A 21,080-nucleotide genomic window follows, 5' to 3' on the forward strand; every position below is an offset into this window, starting at 1 on the left:
GTCCAAAATAAATAATTCATAAGTCTAATGATTGTTGTGCATGCAATTTTGTAAGGATTTCTGATCTGTTTGATGGATGGATACAGAACGAGTAGATGGATGGGTAAAGAATTATTGGATGGATGGATAAAGAATTATTGGATTGATGGATAGATGGATGGATAAAGAATTATTGGATGGATGGATGGATGGATGGATAAAGAATATTTGGATGGATAGAAAAAGAATTGATGGATGGATAACGAATGGATGGATGGATAGATGGATGGATGGATAAAGAATTATTGGATGGATGGGTAAAGGATATTTGGATGGATGGATAAAGAATGAATAAATGGATGGATGGATAAAGAATTATTGGATGGATGGATGGATGGATGGATGGATAAAGAATGAATAGATAAATGGATGGATAAAGAATTATTGGATGAATGGATGGATGGATACAGAATGAATAGATGGATGGATGGATGGATAAAAAATTATTGGATGGATGGGTAAAGGATATTTGGATGGATAAAAGATGGATGGATGGATGGATAAAGAATATTTGGATGGATAGAAAAAGAATTGATGGATGGATGGATAACGAATGGATGGATGGATAGATGGACAAAGAATTATTGGATGGATGGATGGATGGATGGATAAAGAATGAATAGATGGATGGATGGATAAAGAATTATTGGATGGATGGGTAAAGGATATTTGGATGGATAAAAGATGGATGGATGGATGGATGGATAAAGAATGAATGGACCAATTGATGGATGATCGTTTGGAAGGAGGAAAAATGGATGTATGGATGATAGATAAAGCATAACAGGATTGATGGATGGATAAAGAATGAATGGATGTTTGGATGGATAAAAAATGGATGGATGAATAGATGGATTGATGGATGGATAAAGAATGGATGGATGAATAGATGGATTGATGGATGGATAAAGAATGGATGGATGGGTGAGTAAAGGATGTTTGGATGGATAAAAGATGGATGGCTGGATAAAGAATGGATGGATTGATTGGTGGATGGATGGATGGATGGATGGATGGATGGATTAAAAAATGGATGGATGCAAGGATGGAATGGATTATAAAGAATGGATGGATGAGTTGGTGGATGGATGAGTGTTTGCTCTTTATTCAATAAAGTTCTTTCTAAGTGTTTCTGCTGGTAAACCCTGTTGGACCCAATCAGTTGTAAACTGGTCCTGATGTTTCCTCCTCAGGCGTCATCAGAACTGCTCTGCCCAACATGGACCGAGAGACCAGGGACCAGTACGTGTTGGTCATTCAGGCCAAAGACATGGTCGGCCAAATGGGAGGTCTGTCCGGCACCACCACCGTCACCGTGACGCTCACCGACGTGAACGACAACCCGCCACGTTTCACCCGCGGTAAGACCCATTTCAGAACCGTCCAGATCTTCAACTCTTCTGTGACCCCTCAAATACCGAGACGTTTAAAACACGTTTGACTCTGTAATCATGCAGTTCTTTCTTTGGAAAGCTTTCTTAGACCTTTATGGAAAGACTTAAACAAAACCCATCTGTAACTCCTCACATGAATGTTTGGTTTTATTATTTTATATTTACAGTCTAAAGTATCTGCTTATGTTTTGGGGGGAGTCGGTGAGAACCAAATGCACACACTTCCTGGCACTCGCTCATCTTTAAAGCTGGCTCGGTTCTGGCCTCGATACCGAGATCAATCATCCGTCTTTTTTTTTTTTTTGTCCGTTTATTTCACAGGCCTGCTAATGGCTTCCAGGCCAAGCTTGAGGATTCAAAGACATGCAGAGCCTCTCATGATAATCCCAAGCACTGCCAATTGCTTTTGCCGCTGATACCCCAACTGCTGACTGACTGACTGACTGACTGACTGGCTTGTGTGCTCGCCACTGGACTTGAAGCTGAGTCGATTCACTGCTCCCTTGGGGGTGGGGGGTGGTGGTGTGTGTGTGTATGGGGGGGTGTTTTACAAAGAAGAAGCCACCAGTGTCGTTTTAACCCCCCAAAACCTGTCTTTGTGGAGTTCAGGGTTTCACAGGTCAATACTCCACGATGGAGAATTGAAGTGTTTGAGGTTATCTGAAGAGATGACAGTAGGTGAAGCCAAGATGGAGGGAGGAAAGTCATTTTTTGGTCCTTTAAAGGTCTGCTATTCCATGGCAAATTAAAAAGCTATTATAAAGATTACATGGCGGCAAACAATGTCAGGCAGATTAGCATTTAGACGGTGGCTGAGGGAGGCACTGCGAGGAACACAGAAAGGTCTGGTAATGAGCTCTGCCATGGCGATCGGGGAGATTATGATTATGAATGTGACTCCCGTCTTTATTTTTGTTAGAGTACTTTCAATCCAGGGGGTCAAACAAAGGCTCTGCAAGCACAATGGCGTTCCCGAGTAATAGAATCGACATTTTATCTCTCCGTCAGATTTATTTATATGATTTAAGAAGGAAAGAGGAGTTACTTCAAACACTAAAACAAGAATGGGGGATTCTGACCATTTTCCTCCACTTCTTAATGACATAATTTGCTTCAGCCTCCTCCGCTGTCCATGGTGCTGATTGAACTGGAAACGGAGGGCACGCCGCCGCCTGGAAATGAGCACGTCCATTATAAGCGTGCACTCCTGTGCTTCTTTCTGCAGACAGCTATCAGTACACAGTTCTGGAGTCGCTGCCGTTGCAGTCCGTGGTGGCCAGAATCAAAGCAGCAGATGCTGATATAGGCTCCAACGCCGAGATCGACTACAGGATCATGGACGGCGACGGGCCCGGCATGTTCAACATAACAACAGATGAGGACACACAAGAGGGGGTCATTATCCTCCAAAAGGTTCGGCCGGAATAACAAACAAGCTGTCAGGCTGTTGTACAGGAAAGCACTTCACAACCATGTTCGTTAGATTAAAAACAACACGTTTAATCAAACATGATCCTGTGTAGAATGTGGATCAAACCCGCTTTATATTTGCTCTGGTTCTTCTCTTCAGACATTATGCTGCCAAACCTCAGATAAAAAAGAATTTTAAAGCATTTCTCACATTTTCTGAAAAATTATTTAAGGTTGCTTGAAATCCATGTTAAACAGGAAGTAAAGTAAATATGTCACAGCTGACCTTTATTTAAAATGACAAATAAAAAAAGGTTTAATGTATATTATTGATTAAGGGATTCAGCTATAAAACTAACATGGTTAAAAAAAAAAAAAGGACCTCAGAGAGTTAAACATGGAGGTGGTAGTGGGATGATACGGGGTTTGCATTACAATTTTAGAACCTGAAATTAACATTTATTTCAAACCTTAAACTGATCCTTATTGATCAGAAACACAGAAGTCTTGTTTTAATTATTCATCAAACTAAAATGAAAAAAAAAAATGTTATCAGTATTCATTATTCATCTTAGTATCATTCTTGGTTATCAAATTAAATAGTAAGACATCAAAAGACAATAGATGTATTTCTGTTACATATATGCGCAAAACTTAATTGAAATTCTAGAAATGTAGAAAAAATACAATTTTCGCATTTAAGCAGTTTCCATTAAATCACAATAATGCTAGTAAACACAAACCAAAGTCATTTTAACCCTAGAGGACTATCGCCGGATAAAAATATTTAAATTATTTTTAATTTGTTGCATTTTTTGAGTGTCAAAATACCCAATAAAAAGTATTTTTCATAAAAAATAGATGACAACACATGATAAATTAGAGTAGTTTTCTTTTACTTCAAACTGTGCTTTATGCAACTAATTGGGGGGAGAAAGCATAGGAAGATGACAGAAAATGACAGAAAATAACTGAAAAAGTAGGAACTTTAGAAGAAAAAAATTCCTAAAAAATTTAAATAATAAAACGAAGGTTAAAAAACACAGATGTGAACAATAGCAGTGTAATGGCAGAAACATTCAAATTTCCGCCAAAGCTGCATAGCAACATTACACAACTCTGCAGTTTGGTCATACGTATGAAATGCAATAATCAGAAGAAATACAAAGATTTGTTTACTTGTACACTTTTAACTTTCAATTTCTTATAAATCTGATTTCACAGTTTAAAACTGCAACGCAGCATGGAGGTGTTAGTATGATGATATGGGGTTTGCGCTACAACTTTTGGACCTGGAACTAACATTTCCAGACATATTTATCAAAGTATGTGAAACACAAGCTTTTTAAAGAAATTGGAGTGGCATTTTCTAATTTTAAACTTAAATTTATTTAAAATACTGATATATAATCATAAACTGGTCATTATTGCTCAGAATTACTCAAGGGTCTTTCTATAAAAACAATTCTGCAAACCAAAGTGTGAAAATGTCATCAATGTTCATTATTCACAATTATCTTTTCTTGTTTTCCACGAATTCTGATGAAATAGTAACAAAGACAATAGTTGCATTTCCATCAGACATATGTTATCGGCATTCTAAAAATGTCAAAAAAAACAGAATTCCATAATTACACTGTTGCCATTATGTCATAATAATGCAATAAAATAAAAATCAACTTACGCGGCAAATCCTTTTAAAAACATGGATTTGAATAATACTTTGATTTACAGCAAATATATTCAAATTTCTACCATGGTGGTTGGTGATTTATGACACGCTCAACTTTTGATGAGCTGTGTGATGCTGTGGGACCTCTAGTTGGTCATGTGACTCATTTAAATTAAAAAAAGTGTTTCTATTAACATTTCTGTGAAATATGTCAATTTATGTCAATTTTTCTTTTGATAAATATGAGTAAATTCGAAACTGACGTGTTTCCTTTTGGCAAATTTATCATCGCACATCCAAATTGTGCAATTTCATAGTCAATGGAAACCTAGCTACTCAAAGCTAAACGGTTCTAATGGAACCTGAACATCTTCTAAGTGTTTTCTGGATTTTTCTCTTTCAGCCGCTGGACTTTGAGACAAGAAGCAGCTTCGCTTTGAGAATCGAAGCCACAAACAGGAATATCGACTCCAACTTTTTGAGTTTGGGTCCTTTTAGTGACACAACGTCAGTCAAGGTGACAGTGGAAGATGTGAACGAGCCACCCATCTTTTCCACAACGCTGAGCCAGATGGTCGTATCAGAGGACGCCAGAACGGGCACCTCCATAGGAAGAGTCTCAGCTCACGATCCAGATACCTCCAACAGTGCAATCAGGTACACATCATTTCTTTCTTTGAATTAAAAAAGTCCTTAAATGTTCTTAAATATTTTTTTTTTTTTGAGGAGATACTCATAAAAACAAACGCCCAGTCAGCAAACCATATGGTTTAAAAATGTGGGTCCCAAATGGGTTTGTCCACTGTTTCTGTGGTGGCTCCACCTGTGTTTGCCATATTTACTTAAGTGAGGATTCAGTGGGTTAGCTTGCTATGCTAGCCAGCTGGCTGGTGGACAGAGTAGCGTGCAAGCTGGCAAGCTCTACTGTAGCATGCTAGCGAGCTCCTCTGTAGCATTTTAGCAAGCTCCGCTGAAGCAAGCTCCATTGCAGCATTCTAGCAAGCTCTATTGTTGCATGCTGATGAGCTCCTCTATAGCGTGCTAGCGAGCTCCACTGTTGCATACTAGCGAGTTCCGCCTCAGCGTGCTAGTGACTTCTTCTGTTGCAAGCTACCAAGCTCCTCTGTAGCATGCTAGAGAGCTCTGCTTTAGCATGCTAGCGAGCTCTACTGTTGCATGCTAGTGAGTTCCGCCTCAGCGTGCTAGTGAGTTCCGCTGTAGCATGCTAGTGAGTTCTTCTGTTGCAAGCTAGCAAGCTCCTCTGTAGAATGCGAGATTGCTCTGCTTTAGCATGCTAGCGAGCTCCACTGTTGCATGCTAGCGAGTTCCGCGTCAGCGTGCTAGTGAGTTCTGCTGTAGCATGCTGGTGAGCTCTTCTTTTGCAAGCTAGCAAGCTCAACTGTAGCATACTAATGAGCTCCACTGAAGCAAGGTCCATTGCCGCATGCTAGCTAGCTCCGCTTTAGCATGCTAGTGAGTTAAGCTGTAGCATACTAGCAAGCTCCTCTGTAACATGCTAGCGAGCTCCACTGTAGCATTTTAGCAAGCTCTGCTGAAGCAAGCTCCATTGTTGCATGCTAGCAAGCTCTTCTGTAGCAAGTTAGCAAGCTCCACGGTAGCATGCTAATGAGCTCCTCTGAAGCGTGCCAGCGAGTTCCACGGTAGCATGGTAGCAAGCTCCTCTACAGCGAGCTATCGAGCTCTACTGTAGCTGGCAAGCTCGGATGTAGCATACTAACGAGCTCCTCTGTAGCAAGCTAGCATGCTCCACTGTATTGAGCTAACAGGCTCTGCTACATTGAGCTAGCATGCTCTGCTATAGTGAGCTAGTGAGCTCTGCTGTTCACCAGACGGCTGGCTAGCATATTGAGCTAACCCGCTGAGTGTCCACTTAAGCCAATGGGGGCAAACACAGGTGCGTCTACTACGGAAAATGTGTTCAATCCCGTTTGGGTCCACATTTTCTGCCCATTTTTAAACTATATGGGTCCACTTTGCTTTGCTGGCTGGGCATAAAAAACGTAAAAACAAAAGACCATGTGTACTCAGTCATGTGCTATCTGCCAACAACCCCCACAGATTCCTGAAAGTTGCCGCATGGCTTTCACAAAGACAGGGCCAGATGGTCGGGGGGTTAACAAGTGCCACGTTTGCAAAAGCAAAATGCCTTCCTGAACAAAAGAAGGGCATTCCTGCAGGAGGGTCAACACTCCACACTTGTGACTCAAAGCAAGCGCTCGCCTTTCAGCCTGTCTTGAGATCCCGGCGCATTCTTCCTTAATTGAATGAATATTGTATGGCATTCATGCTCGGTCTGTTAGGACTGTTAGGATTCTTAATCAGAAAATCTAATTACTCCTCCATTGTAGCTGTAAAATTGCCTCTTTTTTGCCTGTGCGACTGTTATCAGAATCAGCAATATATTTTACGGCATCAATTGGAATGAAAATTATTGTGGAACTAATGCACCCACAAGAGTCAAATTACATAGCTGTAATACCCCTTGGATGTCTGTTAATTGAACTCATGATTTTCCCAAGAAAATACAAATTGATGTGCATTGAAAGGATTTGATTAAAGTTTTATAATGTGGTACAAGTGGGCAGTCCCTGGTTTTATCAATGATTTAATGGGGTTTTTGCAGTATTAAGTTCCAAGTTTGTCGTTTTTGGTGAAACAGAAAGTGTGAAATGGTTTATTTTTGTCTGAATAAGCTCAGAGTGTCTCCCTTCAAAAAAAAGGAAAATGTAATTGCTTGTTTTTGCATTTTTTCCCAGGTACTCCATTGACAGGAACACAGATTTGGAGCGCTTCTTCAATGTTGACGCCTTAAGTGGAGTCATCAGCACAGCCAAACCTTTGGACCGCGAAGCAAACTCCGTCCATAACCTCACCATCTTTGCCATTGAAAGCCGTAAGTTTCCCTACAGCACGAGGCTTTAATAAACGCTTCTTTTGACCTGAAGGTGAACAATCTCACCTGGGCAGCCATTACCAGGGACTGCAGACCTGATGTCAAGCTTTCAATTACTCCAGTCTTAGACTCCTGAAACAAACTTTTACTTAAAAAAAGATCAAATCTTTTGACCTCCTTTGAAGGCTAAAAAACATAAGAGCGAAAGTATTTAGTGCTGAATGCTTATGTTTTCTTGTGTTTGTTGACTCTATGACATCATGTCACGTCCTTGAATTTCACTACAGTCAAAGCGAACTCGCAGTTCAGGACATGAGCATGAAAACTCGGTCGAATACATGAGCCAGAGTCCAAGACCAGTGAAACATTAAAGCAACGGTCCGGTTTCAGGTTACATACTTAGTGGTGTAAAGAAGAAATCTGCATTTTGATATGTTTATTGGGTTAAAACCAAGAATAGTTCAGTATATAATGGCTGGTTTTAGAGTGAGTGATGCTGAATCAAAACACCATAACTGGTCATCCCAATAACAGTCAATCCTCTTCCTTCATTGTCATCTCAAACAATAAACACAAAAAGTCTTAATTTAACCCTTGAAAATCAACAGGAAAAACATACCTTTTGATTTCTATAACACTTTGACCGTTTACGTAATTAACCAAGTTACGACGAATTCTGAAGCTGAGAAAATAAGAATTGCAGCGAGTGTTGCCTATTGACACAACTCTGCTTTTTTTCAGCTTCAGAATTCATTGGAATTCCATGAATTGTGAAAATGGTTGAATAACTTCTGTTATTCTAAGAAAGTCAACACTGAAGCCAAAGCTCCTGTTTTATGGAGTTAAAAAACTCAAGATTCTCTGTCAACCAGGTCTTCTGACAAGATTCTGACTTTAAAATTGGACTTTAAAAGTTTCTCTAAACCACATGTGTCAAAGTCACGGCCCAGGGGCCGGATCCGGCCCTCTGGGTAATTCTATCCGGCCCTCCAGATCATTTCATCTTATTGTTATTAATGGTCCGATGTTATCTCATGCTCATTTCTAACTTGTAAAATTTTTGCTAAATTTATTTTTATGGGGAGTAAAATACTGAAAGTTATTTAAGGTTTAAGTTGATTTATTTTGGAATAATATTCCTACCTTCTTAAAATTTATACTTAAGTATAAGTTATGTTTCTAAAGTTTTTAAAAAATGACATTCTGCGAGCTTTTTGGACTGTTTTGGCATTCACTAAAATGTTTTAACCTGTTTTGAAGTTTAGTTACTATTTCAGCTACATGCTAGCTGTTTTGGCTGATTTAGGCTTTTTAAAAGTTTTTTGTGTGGCTATTTTAGACTTTAGCTAATACTTAATTGCTAGCTGTTTGAGCTTGTATAGGCTGTATAGAGTTTAGCTAATTTTTCAGCTACATGCTAGCTGTTTTGGCTAATTTAGTTTTTTTATAAAGTTTTTTAGGTTGGTTTAGAGTTAGGCTAATATTTATATGCAAGCTATTTTGGCTCATATAGTATTTTATTTGTTTGTTTTTAGGCTGTTTTGTAGTTTAGCTAATAGTTTAGCTACATGCTAACTGCTTTGGCTAATTTAGGCCTTCTTTCCATTTTTTAGGTTATGTCTGAATTCAGCTAATATTTAAATCAAGTGCTAGCTGTTTTGGCTATTTCAGGCTGTTTTAAGTTTTTTTTTTACTGTTTAGGCTGTTTTTGAGTTCAACTAATATTAACACGCTAGCTGTTCTGACTAATTTAGGATTTTCCGATTTTTTTGGGGGGAGTTTTTTGAAGTTTAGCTGGTTGTTAGCTTAAGCATTTTCAATTATTAGCTTCAGTGATTTCAGCTATCAACTTCAGTGTTTTTATCTATCAATTTCAGCATCTTCAGCAGCCAAATTAATCTAAAAGCATTCACGCTAGCATTATCACATTTAATGTTATATATATGTAGTTCATAATTATGTTTAAAGTTTGGTTTTAAAGTTTAATATTTATAATATATGGAGTCAGAGTGTGGTCAAGTTGAAAGTTATAATGCCATTATTCTATTTATTTTGGCGAATTCAGTTTTTTTCAGTTTTTTAGGCTAATTTGGAGTTTAGCTAATACTTCAGCTGTATGCTAGCTTTTATGGCTAATTCAGGCTTTTTTAAGGCTATTTTGGAGTAGCTAATATTTCAGCTACATCCTAGCTATTTTGGCTAACTTTGGCTTTTTTTTGTTTTAGGCTAATTTGGCATTTAACTAATGTTTTAGCTGTCCTGTAGCTTCAGTGATTTTAGCTATCAATTTCAGCATCATCACCTATCAGCACTGGTATCTTTAGCAGTCAAATTCAGCTTACAGCATTCACACTAACATTAACGCAGGTAATGCTATATATCTAGTTTTTAGTTAGTTTAAAGCTAATGATGGTTAAGATGTGTGCTTTACATCCAGTTTTTGCATGACCCAATTAGTCGACTAATTGGAAAAAATAATCGGTGATTAGTCGACTATTAAAGTAATCGTTTGCAGCACTATACCGAACTTTTATCTCGACTTAAAACAGAGTTTCGCACCGTTTAGTCTCCAGCCTGGAACGAAAGAGACGGATACCTAAACGGTGCTCTGTGGATCTCACATGTACATTTTCTAGTGAGTATGTTAACATTTTGACAGTGAAACTCCACCGCAGCAGTTGTGGGGTCATTAAAAGGCTGCCTGGGAATATTAACTCGCACACATGTCGCCGCTTTGACCTCCGAGTCTCCCCGAGCCACGAGGACGAGATGCTGACTAAGGGGCGGCGGTCTCGCCCACGGGTGAACAATGTTAATGTGATGTGAAGACGCGCCTTTCTGCTCCTCTGTCAGTGCTCCAAGGACGCAAACACCTTTCCCCTCCCCCCCTTCTCGCCTTCCCGTCATTCCACTGTCATCGCGCAGACACAGCGGACAACAATGATCAGCACGCTTTCCGCTGAGCACTTCAGACAGCTGCGTCACATCAGGATAAGTTATAAAAGACAAGCAGGCTGTCAGCCCGCCACTTCGTCTGCCTTCACATGTCGAGGCTGAGCGCCGCTCCAAAACGCTGCTCACTTCTCTCTCAGAAGCTCCTCGCCTTCAAAGCTGCGTTTTTATTTACATCTCACAGCGCACAGATGTACTTCTTGGTTAAATCCCAAGTGTGAGTGGTTGCCTAATATAGCAACAAAGAGCATGCGACAATAGCCATGTAAAATGTCACAACACCCCCTCATGCGTGAGCGACTGACTTATGGCACGTAGTGACACTGTTTTCAGCTGGAAACAGCTTTGACTTCAAGATCTGCCAGCCGACCCCCCCGCCGCCGCCCTGCGCCGCGTCGGAACAGTATTTATAGTAAATGACTCCTTCTGTGAGAGAACGGGGTGCACGGACTGTTGGCTGTGGGATGTTGTGCGTCTGAGTTGCAGTCACTCACATTTCATCTGCTCGGCCCACTCCGATGACAACAAGTCTGTGGCCCCGGGGCGCGCTCGCCCTTCTTATCGCCATCAGATCGAGTCAGCGCGAATGTCAGAGCTTCATCTCTGGATGAGGTCGTGGTAACGCCCGGCTAACCCTTCATCTTCGCTCAGTCGCGGCGTTTTAGCCATCGTCAGGAGAACTTCTCACAGAAATGATGTCCACGATGGTCCAAAAAATATATATTAAAACTTTCAATCAAACACCAGCTAAGAAATAAAAATGTAAAAAAACTTTAATGATAAAGAATACAAACAACATAAAAGGCAACCCGATTTTTCAGCTTTATTAAGTGAATAATATGAACACAAAAGCAAAGTTTAAACATAAAATAACTTAAAAGTTGCATTAGTTGGGATAATGCTAATGCTTTTTTGCTTGATGTGGTTGCAACAACAATTGACTAAAATTGCTAAATAATGTCCCAAACGTGCTGACCCTCGTCAAGTGCTGAACGTTTTGATACCAAACTTGCAAAGATTTTAAGAGTGCACAAATAATTTGAAGAATTAAAAAAAAAGCTAAAATTTCATAACATTTTTAAACACATAAAAGGTATGAATACCAAAAATACCAGCATGAATTTCCTGAACGGGCTGAATATTTTGATACCAAACTTGCAGGTTTTGAAAGTGAACCAAGAAATTGAGGAATTTCTTTTAAAAAATTGCAAAAATTGCGTTAAATTTTTAAATGCATAAACGGTATGAATACCAAAAGTGAAAGCATGAACGTCCTGAATGGACTTACGTTTTTTACCAAAATGAAAGAAATTTCAAAAAGTGCACAAAAAAATCAAGAATTTCTTTTAAGAAATCGCAAAAGTTGCGTAAAATTTTAAAATGCGTAAAAGGTATAAATACCAAAAGTAAAAGTATGAATGTCCTGAACGTGCTGAAGGTTTTGATACCTAACTTGAATAGGTTTTAAAGAATTTGAAGAAATTCTCATTTACATTGGACAAAAAAAAAAAAAATGGCATAAATTGGGTAAAAAAATGCAAATATATAAGTACCAAAAGTACAAGCATGATTGTCTTGAACTTGCTTAAGGTTTTGATACCAATATTGGCTGAATTTTGAAAGTGCACAAAGTTGTTGAGAGTTTTGAAGAATTTCCAATTTGTTTTCAATGGGGCCAAAAATTAGCATAAATTGCCTAAAATCTTGAAAGTCATAAAATAAATGGATACCAAAAGTACAACCATGAATGTCCTGAACGTGCTGAACGTTTTGATACCAATATTGCATACGTTTGAAAGTCCAAAAAGTTTTTGAAGAATTTCCTACTCATTTTCAATGGGACTGAAAAATCATAGAAATTGCGGAAAACCTTAAAAATTATAAAATCTATCAATACTAAAAGTACAAGCTATTATGTCCTTAACCTGCTGAATGTTTTGATACCAAACTTGCATAGGTTTTAAAGTGCACAAAGTATCTGAAGAATTTGTCATTTCTATTGGGCTAAATAAAATCGCAACGTTGCATAAAATAGAAAAAAAAAAGAACTGCAAAATATATGGATACTGGCAATAGGCATTATTGGTATCAAAATGAGCTGAACATTTTGATACCAATAATGCCTCATTTTTTAAAAGTTACCAAATTTCCTTTTCATTTTCAATGGGGCTAAAAAATCGCATAAATTGTGTAAAATCTTAAAAATATCTAAATATATCAATACCAAAAACACAAGCAGTAATGTCCTTAATGAGATGAACATTTTAATACCAAACATGCATAGATTTTAAAGTTCACAAAGTATTTGTAATTTCTATTGGACTAAAAAAGAAAAATCGCATAAATTGCGTAAAGTTTTAAAAATTGCAAAATCTATGTACACCAAAAGTAGAAACAGGAATACTATGAATGTGCCGGACGTTTTGAAACTAATATTGCCTAATTTTTGAAAGTGCGTACATTTCCTATTAATTTAACAGGGCAGAAAAATCGCATAAATTGCGTAAAATCTTAAAAAACATAAATATATCAATACCAAAAACACAAGCAGTAACGTCCTTAACGAGATGAACATTTTAATACCAATACTGATGAAATCGCTCAGAGTGGGATTTAATTTTTACGTGCCAAAAGAAAGAGAAGAATCACTTTGAACTCGAAATTTATATTTAACAGGAAGATAACGTTTTTTTTAGCAAATATTTAGTTTAGTTTTAAATTAAAATCAAAGGAAAGGAGGAGATTTTTGGAACGGAATGGTTTGTCCTTCAGTCTTTTTATGACCTGGTGTCGAAGTTCTGGAACTTTCCTTAAATTCCCCCTTGAATAAACCTCGTCTTTTTAATGTCTTCTCTTGTAGAGGATCCGATGCAGATCGGGAAAGGCGTCGCTCTGGTCACGGTGCTGGACATAAATGATAACGCTCCGGTTTTTGCCATGGACTATGAAACTCTCCTGTGTGAAAACGCCCTGGCGGGACAGGTAAGACCAAGACTCATCTTTAAAACGTGTCCGACTTCTCTTCTTTTTGTCCGTTCACACACACTTCCAGTTTGACTCACATCCTGCGGACTTCTACAACCATTAAAAAGAGCCTCCTCTGTGCCGCCGCAGCGTCCACTCTGCAGCACAAACCCTTCAACCTTAAGAATAGAAAACATAGATGTTGCCGTTTGTTTGAGGTTCCGTTCATTTACTCGCTCCTGATTGTTCCTAACTCTGCAGGCGGTCTTAAAGCACAATTAAATCCCATCTGAACAGCATCCATTAAAATCTGGCACTGAATGGTTGCTATAACTTGCTGTTCTGAAGCCAAGTCTAGATCCACCAAATGTTGAGGCAGGACAGAATATGCATTGTTTGTGGCAAAGAACCAAACTTGGAGACAGAAAAAGAAGAGTTTAAAAAAATCAATGACTAATATTGCATTGGAAAGAGCAATGAACCTTATTTGAATATAATATTTGTATTTATATTTTGGATTTTTGACACTATGCTTATGAGAAAGGAAAATAAATAATTTTATAAACAAAAATGAAATATTTTTTCATCACTTTTCACCCAGTGAACACACTAACAGTGCTTCAGTCATAAAGTATAATGCTTGCTGGAACACTTTCTTTGCAATAAAATTCTTGTTTAATGACTAAATTTCCAGTTTAAGTTCACATAATGTCTACTAATGTATTTCTCTTTGGATAGAATACAGAAAAAGTCGTTCTTTAACAGTAAAACCAGCCGTTCCCATGACAGTGTAATCAGCAGGAAAAGCAGATCTGCAATTATTCAGCTCTTGTTAATAGATATCTCGCCTAACCCGCCATCTCCTCTGCAGTAAAGCGGGAAGGTGCTGCAGAGGCTTCTGTCCTCGTCCATCCAGAGACTTTCTACCACAAATTCAAATTCTGTCAATATCAGCTTAAAGTAGTGCAGTCAGAATGAGCTGCCATGGCGCTTAGAGCTGGTTTTAACCTGGTGATTATGAATACTCTCGCTGTTGGTTGGGTGGAAAAACCTGCTTTAAAAGAAAGGGTGGCAATAAACATTTTACTAAACTGTCTGAAAAAAGACAAATTAACATAATATATAATGACTTTATTTTTCTATATATTCTCGATGGTTTTATTTTAAGATTTATTAGAAAATATCTCATCCGATGAAGATGACAACCATAGCTTTACAACACCTTAGTTTATGGCTCTGCACCTTGTGGCTCCGGAGGAACACGTATTGGCGCCTAAATTAGGGTCAGTAATCGATTAAAAAAAATTAACTAATTAATCGCAAACCTGGAAAAAAATTAATCGCAATTAATTGCTAAGTTTTTTTTTTTTAGTCTTAATATTTGCCGACCACTAAATATCTGCAAATAATTACAATATGAAATCACACACGACATTTATGAAATTAATTTCAATTAGTGCTGTCAATCGATTACAAAAATATTCGGGTTAATCGCACTTTTGTGTTGGGATTAATCGCGATTAATCGCGAGTATTTTGTGTCAAAAATATTATGTTTTACCAGGTAAAGTTTATTTGTACAATATGGTATCAGATGATGGATCAAATAATCCTCTTTTTGTGAAAAAGTGATCTAAACCACACAAAGAGCACGAATAAAGTACTAAAAACCGATCGATTTCTTTTGTCACCAATCATGGTATAAGTGGGAAATGTTTTAACACACGCCGAGTTAAAGCGAAGGACAATTTCTTTGATTAATTTGCATTAATGTATATTAAGCGTTAATTCTTTTTGATTAATCTCGTGTGTTAACGCGTTAATGTTCCCTAAATATTTGAGGTTATTCACCAGTTTTTTTCAGTCCTCCAGTTCATCACAACTTGAATCCCACGCCGGTTTGTTGGCGTCCCCGCCGGCTCATTTCACAGCGAACGAGAGCGTTTGAGTCCCTACATGGAGAAATGGCATCAGCTGACTCAGAAGTGGCTGGAAAATATCCTGATACACTAAAGAAAATAATCATGGAGAGTAATTATAATTATAATTAATTATTTTTAACATGTCCAACAATGGAGCAAATTGATGATAAAAAGTTTAATTTACAGTCACAGAAACTGTTGAAATTTTCTTTAAATTTCTATTTTCATTATAAAGTTCATAAAATAAAAGTCTCCAAAACTCTTTTATTTTGGTAAATTACACTAAAGTGGTCAAAGTTTGGAACAAATACAGTTTGAGATGATTAAAAATGACTTAGCGTTGCGTTTTTTGTGTCTCCAAATCTTAAATAATTTTATAAAGAAGCTTAATTCTAAATGTTCTGATTTTTTATTTGATTTTACTTCAGTGTTGTTTATAATTGATGGTAAACAGGGAAAATATTATTGTGGTACAATATTATCCTAATATTAATAAATGATTCAAAAAAACAAAAAGTGACATTTGATGACATCTTCCATGTTTCTTTTAAGTAAATCTGCTGCAGGAGAATCTGTATTGACATGGGTTTTATTTTGAAAGGAACTTGTATAAGCCGTCGTAATTCAAGTATTTTAATATTTTAAAGTCACATTTTATTAAAACAAATTCAATAATGTCCACAAAAAAATGAACTTTGTTTATTTTCTAAACGGTTAAGTGAGACTTTGCTGCTCGTTTGTAAGAAACTGGACCTCATTACTCTGTTAGTTTTAGCTCTAGCCTGATAAATACATGCAGGAATATATATTCTTCTTTCTTAAAGTCAATTTTCCTTTTTCCTCAGGAACCAGAGTGTAAGCATTTTGGTTTATATGCAGTTCTGTGTCACTTTGGCAACATTAGGACAATTCATCGGAGTTACTCACTAACAGTAAACGTCTTAAATTAAAGGATTGTATCCGATGTCATGATTGGAACATATATTTTTAATAAAGTACACAAAGTAGCCACAAATTGCTATTGGAATTTCAGTTTTAAATAAAAACAAGATGTATTTTCATAACTTGTTCCACGGTCAAATCTTAATGCGCTGCAATTATTAGAAATAATGTAAAAAGTTATTTTTATTGAAATTTTTTTCAAATTTAATTTAGTTACTGAATGTGCAAATAAAAGAAAAAAAGTCTAAAATTTAACCCTGAGATAAAAAAAAAAAATGTTAATATTTTTGTGCAAAAACCACAAGACAAAAACGATTGTATTTAATAAATAATAAAAAAAAGTTTGCGATGATGTCAAGGGTCAAGGGTAACGTGCACAGTGCAGAGGTTTCTATGACCTCATGGTTCAATGGTTGCCATAGAGACGGTACATGTGGGGTGGAGCCTACTATTTTAGAGGGTGAGTTGTAAGACAAAACGTGAAAAAGAAAACTGCGTTTCTGAAATAATCTGTGACCTTCATTTGAAAAAGTAAAGACATTTGGGCATCGAAATATTTTAATAACTGAATAATTCAAATATGTTTGGTATTACGACATCTTAGACTCAGATCACTGTCATATACAACCCTCCTCAATTCTTCATAAACTTTGCACAAATAGAAGAGTTACAACAGATTGATTTAACTCGACTTCTAAAACTGTCTAACAGTGCAGGAAAAATCAGACTCAAAAAGTGTATTTTTCTTTTTTTTGAACCTTCACCAAAGCATGTGGAAGACATTTCATTAGCAGCTCAAGGAACTTTGGAAAAAAGGTCAGAGTGTGTCTCTTTCATCAAATAAAACATCATTTGTGTGACAAAAATAGAGAATATATTTACAGAATAAACATGTCAGAAAAAGCTCCTTTATCTCCGAAGCAAAATGTTTACTTTTAGACTCCCAAAAAAGTAAGACGTCAGCCTAATGCTAATGTGTGATTTGCTATTTCCAGCTAAGGTTTGCAAAGGAACAAATAACAATATGTAAAAAAATGGATTTAGAAAGTTAAGACACTATAATGACAATATCCATTACTTTCTATAACTTTCAGCAAATGCAAATTGCTAAAATTTACAAGAAGTATTAATTACTTTACCTTATTCTAATGCAGGGGTCCCCAAACTACGGCCCGCGGGCCGAATCCGGCCCACCTCAGTCTATTCATGTGATCGAGACCGCAAACGTTTTTTTCCACTCTTCTGCAGTCTGTGCCCCTACTTTTTAAAAATGTTTTATTTTCATTTTTCCTGACTACAGTGAACATTTTTGGATTATTTTTATTTTATCAAGTGTTGTTTAGTTCATTCGATAATACGGCAGAGTATTAGGGTCAAAAAGTAAAACGTGTTTTTGTTATAAATTTAAGGTTTTTGAACTAATAAATGTATTCATTTAAATCTCGTGAATTTACAACGTTTAATGATGTAAGTTGAAATCATAATGAACTAAACAAATTGTAAACTGGCCCTAATACTCCGTCGTACATTAAAATGATTATTATTATTATTATTATTATTTTCCTTTTTTCTGTGAAGATATTAGAAAGTTGTATTAATCATTGGTTATGTGTGGCTTTCTGGAAAACTTTAAATGTTTACGTTTAGACACATTCCAATTTTTACACCTCTTCTGTTAGCCTACAAACTGACCCCAGCCCCCCCAAAAAGAAAACTTTGGGGACCCTGATCTAATATATCCGATTTGTCAAAGTCAAGGCCCAGGGGCCGGATCCGGCCCCAGATCATTTCATTTTATTGTTATTATTGGCTCAACGTTTTCTGGAGCTTATTTCTTACTTGTATAATTTTGACAAAATATATTTTTATGGAGAATTGAAAGTTATTTAAAGTGATTTTTCCTGGAATAATATTCCTACATTTTTATTATTCTTAATTATGTTAAAAAGTTATAGTTTTAAAGTTTTAAAAAATGGAATTCTGCTAGTTTTTTGGACTATGTTGGTATTTACCAAGATTGTTTAGGCCATTTTGGAGTTTAACTATTTCAGCTACTTGCTAGCTGTTTTGGCTATTTTTTTTTTTTTTAAAGTTTGTTAAACTAGTTTGAAGTTTTGCTAATATTTCAGCTACATGCTAGCTGTTTTGGTCGGCTATGTTTTTTTTGTTTGTTTTGGTTTTTTTTAGGCCAATTTGGCATTTAGCTAATGTTTTAGCTGGCTATCAGCTTTAGCATCTTCAGCGGCCAAATTCAGCTTACAGCATTTACACTAGCATTATCACAGGTAATGCTATATATCTAGTTCATAAAAAGTTACGGTTTTAAAGTTTTAAAAATGTAGTTTTAGATTGTTAAATAAATGTTTATCCTGTTCGGCCCGCGACTTAAGGTGTGTTTTGAATTTTGGCCCCTCATGTGATCGAGTTTGACACCCCTGCTTTATGTTTTTATAATATTTTTGTCTTTAGAGACATATGTTTTTCCATGTATTAGGTGTACACTAGGGATGGGTGTCTCGATATACGATATATATCCTGATACATGTCTCACAACACAATATGTATCATGACATAAGACTGTACCAGAACAATTGTTCCTTTTTGGTACCCATTCCAAGTCCAAATTAAGTAGTACATGTCTCTTAACAACAAGAACCGCGAGACGAACTGAACATTAACACAAGCGGATTCTCGTGGGATCTTGTTGTTTTGGTCGCGGTGTAGAGCTGCTTAAAGAGGCTCCATGTGCTGCGGTGCCAACAGGTGGTTGAGGGTTTATGTGGAAAACAAAAGTAGGACACTCATAAATAAGTAATTAGATACTGTCTTGTAAGCATTTTAATTGATACAAGTATCGGCAGATTAAATATCGCGATATATTGTCAGATCGATTTTTCCCCACACTGCTAATAGTCACAGAACGCTATCCCAGGTGTGAAATTGCTTTTACAAACGATTTTTTTGTTTTGCTGAAATATAGATGAAACTCATAAATATATACACACACCTTATGCCTTCCAGATGGGATAAATTTGGATGAAAACCTTATTTTTTTTTTCAACTCCTCCATCCACTTGTTTCAAAGTGACTTAGGGCCCCAGAGCAGCTGTGATTGTTTTGCCTTTTATTTTCCACTCGTTTCAATTTCTAATCATTCCCATTCAAACAGCGCCTTGTGTTGGGCAACATTGAAGTGCACCGGTGGGAGCGCACCTTCAGACTGCATAATGAAGGTGAGCGAGATGGAAATTCCATGATGAAATTTACACCCAAAAACACACTCGGAGCAAAGGGATGGAGAGCGGCTGACATTTGAATGTGAACACACAGCTTGAATTCCAAACGAGGCGTCGGCAGTCTGTTGGCAGACGGACTGGGTGGACTCATTACCTGTCAGAAACGCGCTCCACCACTTCCCTCATTCCTAATTAATGAGTAATGCTCCTGTTGTGTGGCTGTAGCAGTGAGCACTTGGCTGTACTGACCGTGCACTCTTTCCTGTGAAGCTTTGTTAAAAAAAAAGAAAGGAATCGTGGTCCGCCCTCCGGCTGTCACGCCCGTTGGCTTATTCACAGCTGCAGCAAAGATGAAATAATAACATTTGCCAGTTGGGGCCAGAGTTGACTTGGTGTCTCTGTAGCACAGATTAACAGGGTACGCGGGGAAGGAATAACCTGCCATTTTTCAGGCCTAATTAAGGCAGCCTCGTGGCCCCGGCTCTCTCTGGAGATGCCACTTGTTACGGTTCATCGGCGCGTCTGTCTTCTGCCACGGCTTTAATTGATATCATGATGGGGTGGAAGGGGTACGGCAGTGGGGACAGTGAGAAGGGGGAGGGAGGGGGGGGGGTCTTTAGTGTAACCATTACATACTTGAGTGAAGTTGGTCATCTGCTGCTCACTCCTGGGGCTTCCCGCCTTTTTTTATTTGTTCAAAGAAAACACGCTTTGAGACAAAATTCAACAGAGAAAAAACACAATTTTCTCTCACATCTCCATTTATGTCTTTGAATTGGATGAGACTTGAGAGAAACCAGCGTTTTCAGTCGCGGTGAGGAAGTCCACTTGAATTAGCTAAAGCCCATAATGGCTGATTGCGAAAGAATTAAAGTGCTTTTATTCAAACCTGATCACAAGGACTAATTAATCTTTTGTATTTTTGGTATTATCAATCATTGCAAGCCGTAACCCTGAATCAAACCTCATGATTAACATCATCTATTTAAGTACGAGAAATGCCACAAAATTAATGGTTGTTAGAAAAAAGAAAAAGGAAGAAAATCAGGAGCTAAAAAGACACAAACAGCTGATATTTGAGCTGAAACTGGACAGACTTAGATGTTGCAAGAAAAAACATTTGAGAATGTAAGAAAATAGGGAATAATGAAGCCATGGAAAAGAGTAGAGGTAGCCAGACTGAGGTAATACATTAACATTTGTGAGCAACAGTTTGGTTTGATGCAGAGAGAGAGAGCGATATCTGCATATCTGCTTTGAGGATTTTTCTGAAGAAGAACCGAGAAGGTCAGAAGGAGCTGGATTGGATCTTTGTAGATCTGGAGAAGACAGGAGTTGTGGTTTGGAGGAAGAAGTCTAGAGTGGTAGAGAAGGACGTTGGAGTTGTTCAGAGCTGGAGGACAGTGGTGAGATAAGGAGGTGAAGGTGGAGGTGGGACTGCACCGAGGATCAACTTTGAGCTCCTTGCTCGGTGATGTACTGACTGACAGATGAGATTATAGAGGAATTTCTGTGGATCATAATGTTTACCTTTGGTTAAAGACCCCTCCATGTCAAAAATTGACGTTTTGAGTGTTCTTTGATGTTCCCATTACATCGCGGGTCCCCAACCTCCGGTCCTTGAACCGTAAATGGT

At 37.5% G+C, this 21,080-nt stretch overlaps 1 protein-coding gene across 3 annotated transcripts in view; it reads left to right on the forward strand.

The window, feature by feature from the left end:
• Positions 1-21,080, forward strand: part of cdh7a (cadherin 7a) — a 199,427-nt gene that overhangs the window by 135,204 nt on the left and 43,143 nt on the right. For all 3 annotated transcript variants that reach the window (XM_024280477.2, XM_024280478.1, XM_024280479.2), the window contains exons 5-9: positions 1,233-1,400; positions 2,659-2,846; positions 4,919-5,172; positions 7,293-7,429; positions 13,242-13,363. In XM_024280477.2, the coding sequence (XP_024136245.1) occupies positions 1,233-1,400; positions 2,659-2,846; positions 4,919-5,172; positions 7,293-7,429; positions 13,242-13,363 (869 nt within the window). The remainder of the gene's footprint in view (positions 1-1,232; positions 1,401-2,658; positions 2,847-4,918; positions 5,173-7,292; positions 7,430-13,241; positions 13,364-21,080) is intronic.

This window comes from Oryzias melastigma, linkage group LG20 (genome assembly GCF_002922805.2).
Source record: "Oryzias melastigma strain HK-1 linkage group LG20, ASM292280v2, whole genome shotgun sequence".
In the NCBI taxonomy this organism is placed as follows: Eukaryota; Metazoa; Chordata; class Actinopteri; order Beloniformes; family Adrianichthyidae; genus Oryzias; species Oryzias melastigma.